The sequence below is a fragment of the Furipterus horrens genome, unplaced genomic scaffold (assembly GCF_987537825.1).
Source record: "Furipterus horrens unplaced genomic scaffold, mFurHor1.1.pri manual_scaffold_11, whole genome shotgun sequence".
NCBI classification, from domain to species: Eukaryota; Metazoa; Chordata; class Mammalia; order Chiroptera; family Furipteridae; genus Furipterus; species Furipterus horrens.
The window spans coordinates 19,554,780-19,571,889 of NW_028327181.1; the positions used below are offsets into that span (position 1 = coordinate 19,554,780).

The 17,110-nt window shown below is 42.8% G+C and overlaps 1 protein-coding gene across 1 annotated transcript in view; it reads right to left on the reverse strand.

The window, feature by feature from the left end:
- Positions 1 to 8,677: 8,677 nt before the first annotated feature.
- The window catches only part of HIRA (histone cell cycle regulator), a 75,625-nt gene continuing 67,192 nt past the window's right edge, over positions 8,678 to 17,110 (reverse strand). The window contains exon 25 of the mRNA XM_090292596.1: positions 8,678 to 8,857. Coding sequence (XP_090148722.1) covers positions 8,741 to 8,857 — 117 coding nt within the window. The 3' untranslated portion in view covers positions 8,678 to 8,740. The remainder of the gene's footprint in view (positions 8,858 to 17,110) is intronic.

Below are 17,110 nucleotides of genomic sequence, written 5' to 3' on the forward strand. Positions count from 1 at the left end.
TTGTGATATGCAGTGTCTGGCTAACCTATCGCTCTCCCTGACAGACGCCTACTGGGTGCCCTGGATACTGCCCCTGCTTTTCTCCTATTTCCTGGGCCATTTCCCATCTCCACTACTTCCTGTCCCCGAACCGTGGCATGTCCTAGTCTTAGGTTTCAGCACTCCCCGCCCCAACACCCACATGTATACTGAAGGCTGCCACATTTCCGGATCTAGTCTAGAATTCTTGGAAACCCGACTCCTGTACCCAGCTGTCCCCCGTGACAGGCTTCACACACTGCCCCATCAGTGAGCACAAGTCCATCTGTCCAGAAGGACTCTCCTACACCCAAAAGCATGGAGTTGCCTTGCTCCCTTCCCTGTCCATAGGCATGCTGCTGGCGACCCTGAGAGCTCCACCTCCAGACTCATCAGAAGCTCTGCCACACGACTCTTGTCTAGGTTACTGAACACTCCTAGCTGCTTTCACTTCCGCCTCTGTCCTCCAGTTTGTTTTCAGCACAGCAGTCAGAGAGGTTCTGTGAACACCTAGATCAGACCACATCCCTCCTGTCCAGAATCCTCCAGTCTCACCCAGAGTGGAAGCCAGTGTCCTGACTCCGGTCCGCAAGTCCCGACACACAGTGCCACCCGCCTCTCCCCACAGTTCCCTCTTTGGCTTGCACTCTAAGCTCTCCGGAGTTTGATTGCTCTGCTTCAGCCACCACGGCTGCCTCTACACTGCTTCTGCAACCTACTCAAACACTCCCTTCCCCCCAGGGCCCTGGCACTGGAGAGACACAGACCCTCTGGGACGCCTTCCTCACCATCCTAGAACAGCACCATTTACCTTCACACCCACTGCCTGCCCTGGCTCTGCCCACCCTCCCTGCTGCACTTTCTTCCTTCATAGTTACCACTTAACATAGCACAGACCCCTTGAGTGGGCAAAAATTGGACTACTATTTTCACTGTTGCATCCACAGCCCCCACCCTGGCACAAGGTAGACGCTTGATAAAAGTTTGTTGAATGAATGAATGAAGAAAGTATTGTATCAAAGGAAATACAGGGAATTTACAGGAAATTCAGGGAAAATGAGTTAAATGACACCATGGAAATGCAGTCAGCAAACACCAGATGCTGAGAAACAGCCTGGCTAAACTGTACTGACCCCACCTCGGAGGACTGTGGAAGGTGGAAAATGCTTTTTGCTTTTCCCATTGAGTATGATGTTAGCTGTGGGTTAGTCATATATGGCCTTTATTATGTTGAGATATGTTCCTTCTATACCCACTTTTATCATAAAGGGGTGCTGGATATTGTCAAATGCTTTTTCGGCATCTACTGATAGGATCACATGATTTTATAAAAATCCTCACCTAGCCCTGGCTGCTGTGGCTCAGGGGATTGAGTGCCAGCCTGCGAACTAAAAGGTCGCCTGTTCAATTCCCAGTCAGGGCACATGCCTGGGTTGGGGGCCAGGTTCCCTGGTTGGGGATGTATGAGAGGCAACTGATCGATGTATCTCTCACACATTAATGTTTCTCTCCCTCTCTTTCTCCCTTCCTTCCCCTCTCTCTAAAAATAAATACATAAATAAAATCTTTAAAAAAAAATCCTCACCCAAGGATATGTTTATTGATTTGGTGGTGGGGGGGGGGCAGAGAGAGAGAAGAGAAAAAAAATAAAAACACTGATGTTACAGAAACATCAATCGGTTGCCTCCTGTATGCACCTGACCAGAGATCAAACCTGCAACCTAGGTATGTGCCCTGACCAGGGATTGAACCTGCAACCTTTTGGTGTGGGAGATGACGCTCCAACCAACTGAAACGGATGAATAGATACAGAGAACAAACTGATGGTTGCCAGATGGAAGGGCTGGGTGAAAATGGTAAAGGACTTAATAAGTACAAATTGTCAGTTACAAAATAGTCACTGGGCTATAAAGTACAGACTACAGAGGGAATACAGTCAATAATATTATAATAACTATGTCTGGTGTTAGGTAAGACTTTTTGGGGGCATCACTTTGTAAAGTATATGATTGTCTAGCCACTATGCTATACATCTGAAATGAATACAAAACAAGACTGAATGTAACCTATAATTGAAAAATAAAAATATAAAAATAAATAAAACTTATGAATTGTTTTAAAAAATCTGACACTGGGGAAAACAAAAAGAAATTACTCACTTGACAGTCCCTTGATTGCTCTCTTTAAGGGGCTTAGGGACAGTAGTCTGATTGAGAGGGTTTCAGCTGTGTTTACACAGGACTCTTGGTGACAACACCAACTGTTCTATGAAAGAGCCAGAGCACTCCAGGTGCACCGAACATCCCCCATCTGTGCCTTGGAAGATGCTAGTCCTTTTTCCTTCTGTATCTGTCTCCTTCCCAGGCTCATTCCCAGCCTTTTCCCAGTGCCCAGCACATGGGTGCTAAATAATTCACCAGCAAAGAAATTACTTATTTTAGGCAGTCAGATTTAGTTCAACTGAAAATATATTTAAGAAAACTTTATATTTTAAACTTATCAACAAGTTTTTCCTAGCTCAAAGAGGGAGCTTTGTAAATAGGGCCTATGAAGAATGATAACACCAAGGTTCCTAATGGAACTTACCTAAATTCTAGGACTAGGTTAGTTCAGGGCAGTTTAAAAACTACACTTGTAGAGTGCTTTATAGAACCGCTCTCAAATTACACCACTGCAGGTTTTCTGTATTTTAAAACCAAAACACAGGACCCTATATTTATCCCTGTTAAATGTCAACTAGTTGGATTCCAGCCTGGGAAGATCTGCTGGATTCTAATTTTGTCACTGAACTTCGCTATCCCAGCTCTGTGGCATCCTTGTTTAGGCAGCCAAGAATGACGGCAATCTCTCCCTGGCATGGAGGCTACCAGCAGGCCTCAAGCAAGGAAAGTAGCAGAAGAAAATGTTGAAGAAGAGACTGAAAGCTGCAGATTAGGTGAAGCAGCAAGGAGGAAAAAAATACAGGAAGAGTAGAGGAAGCAAAGACTTACTTAAGAGGATGCGGGACAGGGTGATAGCAAAGACCACCCCAGGAGGGTATTAACAAACAGTAAATACTGTCAAATAGATGCTATCATCTGTATGTGGTCCTAAAAGAAAGCTCTTCAAACTACAGTAAGTTACAAAAGCAAAGGGCAGGAGAATCTTTAGAGTAGAATTGTTTTTAACCATTTTTTGAAAAATATAGTGATGTCTACTGGGAAGAGAGACCCAGAAAGGCTTTAATTTTAATTTATACTTTCTGCATGGGGCTATTCTCCCATATATATATGTGTTACTTGAAAGCCTGTTCCAGATAGACTTTTGCCCCAGCTACAAAATGTTCAAGAATTGGTGCAGAGAAACACAAACAAGGATCCTTCTAGGACCCAATTAACTAAAAACAAAAAATTACATGGTATGTAGTGATGATTTGTTTTTCTAAGGAAGCCCTATTCAAATTCATTTAACATTTGGTCACTTACCACGCTACTGTTGTGGGCACTTTGACAAAGGCTCACCCTCCCAAGTACCCTGGATGAGCAGGCGGTTACTTTCCTCACTTTGTACATAAGAAAGTCAGAAGGTAAAGAATTGGCCCAGTGTCTATTCCCAGCACAAGGATCATAAGTCAGTTAACAGGCAAAGTTTCATAGCTCACGCAAGACTTTATAAAAAGTTTTACACAGGCGTATGACGATTGTAGGACATTGAGCCTTCTGTTGTTTGTCTCAGTAAATCAAAAACCATTTCAGGCCTGGTTGGTGTGACTCAATTGGTTGGAGCGCCATCTGGTAAACTGAAAGGTCGCGGGTTCTATTCCCAGTCATGGCACATGTCTAGGTCATAGGTTTAGTCCCTGGTTGGGGCGCATGCGGAAGGCAGCTGATGGATGGATGTTTCTCTCCCTCTCTCTCTCTCTCTTCCCCTCTCTCTAAAATCAATAAACATGTCCTTGGTGAGGATTAAAAAAGAAAAACAAGCCATTTCACAAAATGGGATGGCTACATAAACCAAACATATTGGGCTGTGGGTACAGCGTCCCCCTTTCAGAGGGACTTCCCCGGGGCCTCTACAGCAGACACAGGTGCTCATGAACTGTTTTCAGTTCAAGCTCAATCTACTCAAAGAGTTCTGCTCTCCTTACTCACATGTAAAAGGCTTCAAACATCAACCTCTTTCTTTGAGTATGAATAATGAAGAACATATCAAAGACTGGTTCAACCCCGTTGTGTGTGCGACTCGCCTGGCAAGAAATGTCAAAGCCCCACCCTCACCTCTCAGATTCTGATAGAACATTTGAGGTGGGTGCCTGCCTAGGTGTTTTAAAGTCCAGCCTGGGACGGGAATGTATGTGCATCACTAGTCAGTCTAGTTCGGAGATTTTCAGCTTGTGTGACAGCAGAATATTTATAACATGCAAAATCTGACTAGTCAGGAGCACGACCTACCTCCCTTAGGTTGTCAAATAAAAAATGACAACAGCCAACACAGCAACAGCTGTCCAATGTGAATGAATCAAAATTATATCTTTTTTTTTGTCAGATCGGCAAAAATATATTTTTTGGTGTGCCACATAATTTTACCAGTTTATGTGCGCCAGGAGATGAAAAAGGTTGAAAACGGCTGGTCTAGTTAAAGCTTTTCAAAGGCACCGCCACAGGACATTTCAGGAGTTCTCGGTTCCCATCACGCGGGCTCTGAGCATTCCATCCAGTTCTAAGGCCCCGAGAGCAGCTACCCAGGCGGCCCCCCACCCCCGCGGGGCCCACTGTCGCTGCGGGATCTTTCTGCGACTCGCACACTTGGCGGTCCGCACGTAGGGCCATCGCGCCCCGACACCAAACCGCCCGCCCCAGCCAGGTGCGCTCCGCGTACCGTGCCGTTCCCACCGGTGTCGGCTGGAGGGTCGACGGCTGGTCAGTGGCGCCGCCAGGTTCCCCGGAGGTCAGGGACGCGACTGACACGACAGAGCGCGCAACCTGCCTCGCAGGAGCCCGGTCCTCACCTGGAAGTGCTGCTGGAAGCGAATGGAGAGGATCCGCACCACGGCGCCCACGAGGCCGAAGCGGCGCGCCAGCTGCTCTCGCAGGGCTGACTAGCGGAACGGCAGGCGTGCGCACCGGCGGCGGCGGATGGGCAGCACCGGCAGCGCAAGCGCACTGACGCTGGCCCGTCGCAAGCTTCTCCTCCGCGAGGGGTCGCCAAATTCCCTGCGCCCTCCGCCTGAGGGTCGGTGGAAAGTAGTCCAGTCGTAACCGCACTTCCGACACCCTTAAGAAAAGGCTGGTCTGCGCCGCGCTGAGCACTGCGCGGGAAAGGGGCGGGCCACGCTGTGGCTCAGTGTGCCACTGCCCGGGCAGCTGAGAGGGACATGATGCTGGGCGTGGGCTGCCTTCAGCAAATTTTGTGAGGGAGAGTTGTCAGGAGAGGGAGATCGAATTACGGCTGGCCTTGCCTAGACCCTTCCATATGTAGAGAAATTCTACCTAAATCTGTGGACAGTTGCGTTCAAGGACGCTTTCTAAAATTCAAAGATGTGCGCAAAACAGCGTAAAAGGTGGCTTCGAAGACTGCGTGACAGATGTGTTCCCGCCCAAGGCTCAGCACTTGCTTCTTTAGGAAACAACTTTCATGGCTGATAGGATTACTAGAGAATACTGTCAGAATATCAGTGGAAGTCTGCAAAGATCCCATCTGGCAGCAATGACCAGCGAAGGCTGTTGAGGGTCACCGGGATGGCTTGTGGTCGCACAATACATAAGTAGCAGTGGCCAGTTGTTTTGAGAGGCACTATTTGAAGAACACGCGTTTTGAGTGCAGATACCTCAGCTGCATAAAAGATGCTTGTTAGGGAAGGGGAAGCCTTTGGCATTCTGCGTTGGCACTCCCACAGAGTAACTGCCATCCTTCTTTACTGATTCAGGCTGCTCACTGGTTATTTTCCACCGTGAATAACACAGCGGTGATGCTATTCTTTGTACAATAACTTTACAATCTGGTAGCCAAAAATGTTAAAGAAAACAGACTGTTCACTTTCAAGTTAAAAATGTTTTTCCCCTGTAGTACTGTGACAGGATAGTAAGACAGGAAAATTCCTGGGCAAGTGAAACAGGGAAACACACAAGAAAATTAAACAGCAAACAATTTGAATAACTTATAACCAGCTAGTCAATTGTAAGACCATATCTTCCCCAACCAAGGACACTTGAGAGCAAATAGTTTTAACCTCTCCTTCCTAACCAGAGAATACACAGCTTAAATCACTCTGATCTGGGAAAGTAAAAACAGAGACCCAATTAATACCATTTATGCCTGCTAAACCCAAGGACAGGTGAAGTCAGGGGAACAATGAACAAAAACCCTATTAGAGCCAGACAGACCGAGGATAAAGGTAAAACAATAAAGCAGACCAAAGGGTGATCCTACTATACCTCCTCCCCCATGCTCATTTTGATGCATCAGCATATTAAAAATACACCTGGAAAGCTGGTGCAGAAACCCTCCCCTAAGATTCTTGCCCACAGGGTGTGTGTGCGTTTTCCTCATGTGAGTACACAAAGGTGCTCCCTCTGCTGAGCTCCAGGGTTCTAGTCATGGAGCTTTTCCCTCTGTTTTTCTGTTGTGTGAACTCTAGCTGCCTTAGTTTCTCTAGGCTTCATTTCTTCAACACAGGTAGTCAGCTGGGCTCTACCTCAGTTTCCCCTCCCTTTGCTGTAGCCTGGAAGCTCTCTCTAGGTAGTGAACTGCAACAGTCGTGGGCTCATCTTGTTTTTTTCCCATCTCCCAGGTATCACTGTCCTTTGTTTTCTGATAACCAGTGTCTTGAGACCATTGTCTCATGTATTTTGACTGCTTTCTTTGGTTGTTTCAAGCAGGAGGGTCAATTGGGTCCCTGTTACTCATCTTGGCTGAAAGCATAAGTCTCCAACTTTCTCGTTGTCTTCCTTTCCTCTTCAGATAGTGTAAAAACAGACTGCCAAAGTTTTCTTCAACAGAGCATTTGCCAAATGCCAGGACTTTGCCTCTATGATCCCAGTTAGTTCTCATAATCATGCAGGTTTCCTTAACCTCAGCTCCATTTGACAGCTGAAAAGTGAGGCCCAGATTTTTGCTGGTTTGGATCCCAGACAGACCTGTCAGTCCTTCAGCCATGTACATGCTGTGGCTCCAAAGTTCTCAATGCCTCGCTGAAGAGTTGTTAGGGGAGCTGCCTGACCCACAGAGCATCCCTGGCTCCTTATTCCTTAAAGATAAGTTCACATTTGCAGCCTGGCTTTTGAGGTGTCCATGCCTACAATGCAGCTTGTGTGTGCTGGCTTTGTCAGGCGTGCATGTGTCTGGGTTTCATCAAGCCACCTGACATATGAGTGAGACAGGAGGTGACATGACCTCTAGGCAGGGAAGCAGCTGGCAAGATGTCAATGGCCAGTCACCTAGGCCTTCTGATTCCAAGTCTGGGCCTTCTTCCTCTGACTCAGGATCACACACAGCTGGCAGGGAGGTGATGATGAGGTCCATGCTCAGGGGTGAAGGTAGGTGCTCAGCTCTCACCATATTTAAAGATTCTGTGATTCTAGCTATCTCCTGTCTTATGGGTCAGCATCTAGACCACTTTCTAAGAAAATCCCAGCTTCATGAATTTAGCAAGTCAGCCACAGTCCTTGGTGCCCAGTGTGATCAGGGACCTGGGGCACAGCACAGCCAGAAACAAGGACTTCGATGCCTGGCTTGGGAGGAGAAACATGTGATGTAGCTTGCCTGCAAACCCCAGCTCTGTCTAAGATGCTGCATGACCTCTACTTTACAAAAGGAATTTTAAATGGAGGGGTTGGGAGTGGTGCAGGATTAGATAACATCAAAGATCCCTTCTGGCTATGATGTTCTGTCATTCCCCATTTTAGGAGAGATCCATAGTTGTGGGAGAAAGGAAGAAATCAGAAGGAAAAAGGCAGGGAAACCATGATGATTTGGTATCCAATGCGTGTTCATTTATTTTACACTTACAAAAGAAATCACCCACCCTCTGCCCCATCCCTCCCCAAACAGTCTCTTTTTACAAACATTTAAAAATTAAAACCAAATGAAGATAGACAAGTTAATTTCAGTACAATTATTTTTCAATGTAGCTGTCATAATTAGAGTTTAATTTTTTTCCTACAAGTAACCAATGTCCAAGTGACTTATAGGGAAATCCTGATTATTGGCCAAAAGGAAAATTCCATATTACAAGTTAGCAAATTCTAGTACAAAAATAGTCTGTGTGTTGGAATCCCCTTTCCTTTTACATGGGTCTTGGGTCAGTCCACGACTGCATGATACACTAACATTTCAGGGCTGTCTCTTTCACACATGGCTCATTAGTCATAGCTGAAGCAGCACGGCGCCGGCAGTGGCAGGGGCTAGTGTCCACCTCTGGACCGTGCTGAAGACGGTAGGTCTGGGAGTGCCTCTTTGACTCCAGGGCAGCAGGGCAGAGCCCCAGCCCCTGCTCCGCACGGAGGTCCTGGAGGGAGGGACGACTCTTGAGCAGAACTTCCCCCTTCCAAGGGAGCAGCGACAGGCCCAGGGCACAGGGGAAGTCTGCCCCGGGAGCTGGGCTGGTGCTGGTGCAGGACAGCCCACCTCCTGCCAGTGTCTCCTTGACCTACTGCAGCCCAACAAGCTGAGAGGTGGCCCTGCACGTCATTGGCGGCGAGGTGGTGGCCCTTCCCTTGCTGTAGCTGGGGCAGGTGTGGGCAAGCTACTTGTCCCTCAGGATGTCGAGCTGTTCCTGACACTCGGTGAAGAGGCGCTGGAAACGGAGGTTCTGTCCAATGACTGGCAGCAGCTCCTTCAGTAGCTCCCTTTTCCGCAGACCCTGTCGACACAGGAATGACAACTCAGTGCGTGTCAGTGAGAAGACCTAGACTGTGGGGGGCTTTCCTGGCCTAATAGGGATCCTTGTCTCTGCCCATCTGACTCCCAGGTATCCGTTGGAGAAACCAGAGGTGGCTAAGAAAAATTTCTCTGCATGCTAGGAAGCCCTGGGAGAGCTGAAAGGCTGAGCTGGGGCATTTGGGTGGGGTGGAGTGGAGTGGCAGGGTGCAGGAGAGGGACAGTACAAGAATACTGCAGAGAAAACCAGGGCAGCTTCTGCCCCTCCGTGTCCCCTAAGTCTGCTAGAACAGTCAGCACTGGCCTTTGACTATACTGTTCAGTGGCTTGGCCTTCCAGAGCACGATAAAAGTAGAATACCAGGGCAGAGGGACAGGTAGATGGCCACCTAGGAGGGGCCACTCCCTCATGCAAATGTTCTCCAGGGGCCTGAGGTCAACCCAGGGGCAGGCAATGTCTGGCTTTGGTTTGAATGTCTACCCCTGGCTCTTGCCCACGCCTCCTCCATGCCTAGGTGCACTGGCACCAAGGTCTGCCTGGGCCCTTTTGCAACATGCACTGCCAGGCAGGGTCTCCATTGCACAGAACCCTGAGAAGCAGTTGCTGCAAAGGGAAAACCACCAACCGACAACACTGACCACTAGAAGAGAAGGCCCAAGATGTTAAAATCAGCAAGGTAACAAGACAAGGAATTATGGAAAAGAAAGAAGTATAGATATTAAGTTTGAGCAACACAGTGGTTGAAGGAGATGGAATTAGCAGGAGAATGGACACTGCTGAAGACCTAGTCAAGTGGGATCAGATGAGGAGCAGCCAATGCTCAAGCAGGAGGGCCGACAGAGAGGAAACAGTAAGAGGGGAGACTGTATAGATAAAGTAAAGGCCGATAGAGTATAACAAATGGGGCCAACGTCTTCCTGAGGCCCACAGGAGAGAGACATCAAGGAAAGAAGGAAATATTTGAAGAGATAACATGAATAGATTTCACATAATTAAAAAAAAGTTGAATTGCCTTAGGTTGAAAGTTTCCATTGAGTACTGATGAACATATGAAAAAAACTGGTATTTAGACACATTAGAATGAAATAAGGGATATCAAACTCAAAAATTTTAGAAAATTTCTAAAAAACAAGAGCACATCACCCACAAAGGAAAAGATACCAAGATTCACAATAAAACAGTATTTTATTTTTTTAAAAAGATTTATTCATTTTTAGAGAGGGGGACTGGAGGGAGAAAGAAAGGAGAGAAACATCAATGAGGGAGAGAAACATTGATCAGCTGCCTCCCACATACCCCAAATTGGAAACCTGGCCCACAACCTAGGCATTTGCTCTTAATGGGAATTGAACCAGCGACCTTAAGCTCTGCAGAGTGACGCTCACCCGCTAAAGTAGTATTTGAAATATATTGGAAAAAAAGACCCTCATAATCTACTTTTTTTATCCAAACTGTTATTTATATAAAAGGGTGTATAAAAAATATTCTTAGGCTTCTAAGACCTCAGAAAGTTTACCACACTGTAACAATCCGTCCTGAAAATATTCTGGAGTAAATACTCAAAGTAAGAAGAAATAAATACAGTGGATTGAGTGTCGGCCTGCGAACCAAGTGTCGCTGGTACGATTCCCAGTCAGGGCACATGCCTAGGTTGCATACCAGGTCCCCAGTTGGGGGCGCGTGAGAGGCAACCACACATTGATGTTTCTCTCCCTCTCCTTTCCCCTCTCTCTAAAAACAAAAAACAAAACAAAACAAAAAAATATATATATATAAATAGAGATGATACTAAAAAAGGTATTAACAGTAGTGTGATCAACTTTCTTGCTAAAGTTTATGTTGGCCTTAAAAAAATATAAACAGAGACTTGCGGCTGAGATGGAGATGTAGGTAGACATGCTGTGTCTCCCTCTACAGCTAAGAAGGAATACAACTACCTCAAAACTAGAGACAACCAGAAGTTCCAGAAAATCAAGCTGCATGGAAGTACAACAAACAAAGTTATAAAGAAGAAATACTCATCGAGACAGGTAAGTGAGGCAGAGAGGATGCGGTGTGGTGACAGCAGCTATGGCAGTGGCAGTGCCAGGCCAGTGGGAAGCATAATAAGACCTAAAAAGAAGTAGGGATCAAGGAACTAGTATAAATGACCCATGGACATGGACAATGGGGTGGCGATTGACTGTGGTGAGAAGGGGTGGGCAGAGTTGGTGGAAGCATTGGGGGGAAAAGTGGGACAATTGTAATAGAAAAATAATAATAATAAAAAAAAAGCTTAAAAAAGAAGCCCCCCAAAAGTAGAGAGGGAACCCTGGAGAGCGATCTCAGCACCAGACCAGACCACGCAGCTCACGGTTCTAGCACCAGTGAAGATAAAGCCTCATTGCTTCTGACTTTGAAAATCAGTGGGACTTGGGGCAGAGGAATTGCTCGTCTCTCAGCAGAGTGTGTTTGTTTAGAGGGCCCCCATGGTCCTAGATGGTCTGCAGACCCACCCACTCTGGGAACCATGGCCAGGGCAATAGCTAGAGAGGTGTCAGTCCCATATAGGAAGTGGGTGAAGTGTCTGGAAAAGGGGCGAGGGCTGAGCAAGCGAATTGTTCCCTCTTAGACCTTTTCCCCATATACAGCACCACAATGTGGTGAAACAGGCTGCCCCGAACAGATGAATACCTAAAGCTCAGGCCCTAACAACATAACAGGTGTGACAGCTCTACCTAAGACACAGGCAAACACAGGAGGTGGTCAAATTGAGGAGACAGAGAAGTATGGCCCAAATGAGGGAGCAGATCAAGGTCCCACTGGGAGAACTAAGCAACAAGGAGATAGCCAACCTAACAGACGCGGAGTTTAAAACACTGGTGATAAAGATGCTCACAGGCTTGACAGATATGCTTGAGTACGGCAAATGCAGAAGGGAAGAAGTGAAGGCTAAGCTAAATGAAACGAAGAAAAATCCGCACGAACTCAATGGTGAAGGGAAGGAAACTGGGGTTCAAATAAATGATTTGGATCATAAGGAAGAAATAAATAGTCAACCAGTACAGAATGAGGAAACAAGAATTGAAAAAAAAAAGAAGAGAGGCTTAGGAACCTCTGGGACAACTTTAAACACGCCAACATCCAAATCATAAGGTTGCCAGGAGAAGAGGAAGAGCAAGAAATTGAAAATTTATGTGAAAATATAGTGAAGGAAAACATCCCTAATTTGGCAAAGGAAATAGATGTACAAGTCCCAAACAAGTTGGACCCAAAGAGGCCCACACCAAGAGACATCACAATTAAAATGCCAAAGGTTAAAGATAAAGAGAGAATCTTAAAAGCAGCAAGAGAAAAGAAGGCAGGCAAGAAGGGACTGGCAAGAAGTATTCGAAGTGATGAAAAGCAAAGACCTACAGCCAAGATTAATCTATCCAGCAAAGCTATCATTTAGAATGGAAGGGCAGATAAAGTGCTTCCCATACAAGGTAAAGCTAATGGATTCATCATCTCCAAGCCATTGTTATATGAAATGTTCAAGGGACTTAAAGAAAAAGAAAATCAAAACTATGAACATTAAAATGACAACAAACTCACAATTATCAACAACAGAATCTAAAAAATAAAAACAAACAACAAGAATAGGAAGAGAATCATAGGTATGGGGATCATTTGGAGGATTATCAATTGTGTGTGTGTGCTGTGTGGGGAGAAATGGGGAAATGGTGCCGGGATTAAAAAGCATAATTGGTTGGTACAAAATAGACAAGGGGAAGTTAAGATTAACATAGGAAAGGGTGAAGCCAAAGAACTTATATGCATGACCCAGGGACATGAATTAAGGGGGAGTGTGATTGCTGGAGGGAACGGGGGTACTAGGTGGAGGGGAGCAAAGAGAAAAGAAATTGGGACAACTGTAACAGCATAATCAGTAATATATATTTTAAAAATTCAAATTAAAAATGTAAACAAAAAATGTAAATGGTTTCAACTGTGATAAAAAAACACGTGTTAGTTGTCAGATTAAACAAAAGACAGCCATGTGATGTTGGGAAGAAACGCGTAAACATGGATACAGAAATATCAAAAGTTTAAAATGGAGAAAGATATTAAGTAAATAAAAAAAGAAAGCTTGTGTTTTATAATTATCAAACAAAGTAGACTTTTAAATAAAACCATCATTGGAGAAAGATAAGTCAAGAGAGAGGGACAAAACCACCCTCATGGGGAGCTTTTAAAATACATTCAATTAATGATGGGTCCGGAAAGGTGGAAATCTGCAGATTCAGGTAATTCAATCTAAACATTTAGTAAACATGACCATTAGGACATATACAAAATGAAGCACCCACAACTAGAGAACAGAAATTCTTTTTTGGCACACGTGGAAATATGAAAAATTGCTCTAAACGCAAACCTCAATAAAATAAAAGGTCTCATGTTGATTGTGGGTTGGCCTGGGCCAAATCCAGCCTACCATCTATTTTTATAAATAATTTTATCAAAATGCAGCCATACCTGCCTATTTGTTTACATATTATGCTATAACAGCAGGGTTGAAGATTTTCAAAGCCTGAAATGTTTATTTTCTGGTCTTTTACATAGAAAGTTTGCCAACCCCTGAGGTGGGGCAAAGCCTGCTCCTGATATAGATCATGTTCTCTGACTAAAACACAACTGAATAAAAGTCATAGATCAAATTATTAATTAACATTAGATAATTAAAATTAAAAATGATAAGTGAATGGAAATAAAATATTAAGCACTGTAAAACTGGTGCGATGCAGCAAAAGTGGGGCTTATATAGAGCACTTATAAATATAAAACAGCTTATATTACAGAACATGAAAGAATGACAACCAATGACCAAAATGTCCAACCTAAGATACCAGGGGGAGGAAAAAGAAGAAAAGCAGAAGGAAGATGATGATAAATTGAAATGAATAAAATTGAAAAAAAAATTTCACTAGAATAGATGAATAAAGAAAAAAGTTATTTTTAAAAGACTACAAAAGATAAACCTCTAGCAACATTATCAAGAAACAGAAAGAAAGCTCAGAGAATATTATAAGTAAAAAAGGGATATACTGCAGATATAGAAGAGAAAGAGTACTATCAACAACTTTATGCCAACAAAGTTGAACATTAGAGAAAATAGACTAATTCCTAGAAAAATATAATTTATTTAAACTGACTCAAAAAGAAATAGAAAATAGGATTTAAATCTTACCACAAAGAAAGCATCAGGTATACTAGATTTTTAAACTAATATCTAAGAAACTCCCTAGGAACAGAGTTTTCCAATCTTATACAAACTCAGAGAATAAAAAAAAAGAGCAACTACCTCTAACACATGCCATGAGGCAAATACACCTTGATTCTAAAACCAAAAAAAAGGGACAGAATGAAAATGGAAGATCGCAGGCCCATTTGACCCATAAAATCAGATGTATAGACCCTCTATAAATGTTAGCAATCAATTCTAACAGTGAATAAAAAAATAACTTTGACCAAGCTGAGTTTATCCAGGAAAGCAAGAATTTAATGTTAGAAAACTTATAAATATAATTTACTACATTAATAGATTTTAATATTATGAATAGCAAGGCAGGAGGCTTGGAAAATAAGAAATGAAATAATATGTATAAAGATGGCTCATGGCTATTGATTATTTGAGATGATTTGATTGCTTACTCCACATAGAAAATAAAACTATTGACAAATTAATAAAAAGAACAAAGTCAAATACATTAGCAGCTATGAATAATTAGAAAACGTAACACGATATATCATTTAGAATAGCCACAATTATAAAATATCTAAAAGTAAATCTAACAAAAGATGTGCATGGCCTATGTGCTGAAAATTATAAAACTTTACTGAAGGAATTAAGGAAAACCTAAATGAATAAAGAGTGCTGATGGGAAGAGTGGCAAGAAGAGAAAATGGACTAGTTTTCAGGATAGAGGCTGCAAGAGGCAGTGGTGGTCACTATGGTACGGGAGAGCTGCAGGGGGGTTGCAGGGCCATGGGTACCTGAGGGCAAGAGATTATGGGTAGAATACAACACCACCTAAGGTTGTAGAAACAAGCAGGGATGAGACTTTCAAGGAAATAAAAACACTGAAAACAGCTGTATACATGGGGAAATGGAAAACAAAAAACAAAAAACCCTGCAAAGGCCTGGGAAAGACACTACCCCAGAAAAGTTTTGAGAGGACCATGAACTTTCCTCTGGGCTAAGTAGCGAGGCCAGTCTACAAACACTGGGAAAGACGGCTATTTTACTCAAATGCCCAATAATCAACAAAGGTCATAAGGCACACAAAGAAACAAGGAAACCAGGACCATTCAAAGGAACACATTCAAAGGAACACATTCAATTTCCAGAAAACTCACCCTAAAGAAACACAGGCCTGGAACTTTCATAACAAAGACTTTAAAACAACCGTCTTAAATATGCTAAAAGAGAACACATGTATAAAAGGGATATTATCAACAAAAAGATAGAAATTATAAAAAAGGAATCAAATAAATTCTGGAGCTTAAAAACAGAAAAATTGAATAGAAAAATTCACTAGAGGGGCTCAAGGGTTCAATATACAGACAGAAGCAAGAATCAGTGAATAAAGTCAGGGTATTTGAAATTATCAAGTCTGAAAAGCAAACTGGGAAACAGAATGAAGAAAAGTGAAAATAGCCTAAAAGTCTTAAAGGACACTGTCAAGTTGACCAATATATGCATTCTGCAAGTCCAAAGAGTAAGAGACATAGAGAAAGGGGAAGAGAGTTTATTTGGAGAAATAATGACTAAAAATCTCTCATGTTTGAGGAAAGACATGGATCTACAAAGCTCAATGAAAACTCCACATAGGAAAGACCCAAAGGAACCCATTTGTGATACATGGGAAAGTCAAACTCTGGAAAGTCAAAGACAAAGAAAGAATCTTGAAAGCAGAAAAGTGACTAGTTATGTAAAAGGGATCCTCAATAAGATAATAAGTGGATTTTTGAACAGAAACATTGAAGGCTAGAGGGCAGTGGGATAACATATTTAAAGTGCTGAAAGAAAAACTGACATCTGAGAATACAATATCTGGCAAAAATTTCCTTCAAAAATGAGGGAGAAATTAAGACATTTCCAGATAAATAAAAACTGTCACTATTACCATTGACCTGCCCTACAAGAAATGCTAATGGGAGTCCTTCAAGTTGAAGTGAAAGAACACTAGATAATAAAATATAAAGATTTTTGGTAAACGTAAACATTGGACGGAAATAAACTCATACATAATTTTGTGTGATAACTCCACTTTTAATTAATTTACAGGATTTAAAAAAAAAGCATAAGAAATTAGAAATCTATGTTAATGGTTACACAATATATAAAAGGTATAGTTTGTGACTTCAAAAGCAAAGTGCATGGAGTGGAGCTGTAAAGAATATGTACTGTTTTTGTATGCAACTGAAATTAAATTGTTATAATTTTAGAATGCTTTTGTTATTCCCATGGTTATCAAAAAGAAAATAGCTAAAGAATATACACAAAGGGAAATGAGAAGGGAATCAAACATATCACTAAAAAAAAATCAAGTAAACATAAAGAAAGATAATGAGAGGAAATGAGGGACAAAAAAGCTATAAAACATACAGAAAACAAATAACAAAATGGCAATATTAAGTCTTTACCTGTCAGTAATTACTTTTAGTGTAAATGGATTAAACTCCCTAATCAAAAAATAGATTTTAACAAAACAGAACCCAACTATATATACAAGGAACTCAATTTAGATCTAAGGGCACAAATAGGTTTGAAAGTGAAAGGATAGAAAAAGATAGCCTATGTAAATAGTAACCGAACTACAGAAGGGAAAGGTATACTAATAACAGATAAAATAGATTTTACTTCAAAAACTGTTACAAGAGACCAAGAATATCATTACATAATGATAAAAAGTGTCAGTTCACCAAGAAGATGTAAAAGTTATAAACATATATGCACCAAATATCACACATTTTATTTATTTATTTTTAGAGAGAGGGGAAGAGGGAGAGAGGGAGAGAAACATCAACGTGTGGTTGCCTCTTCCACACCCCCAACTGGGAACCTGGACCGCAACCCAGGCACGTGCCCTGACTGGGAATTGATCCAGCAACACTTTGGTTCACAGGCCAGCACTCAATCCACGGAGCCACACCAACCAGGGCCAGACATTTTAAATATATGAAGCAAACATTGTTTGAATTGAAAGGTGAA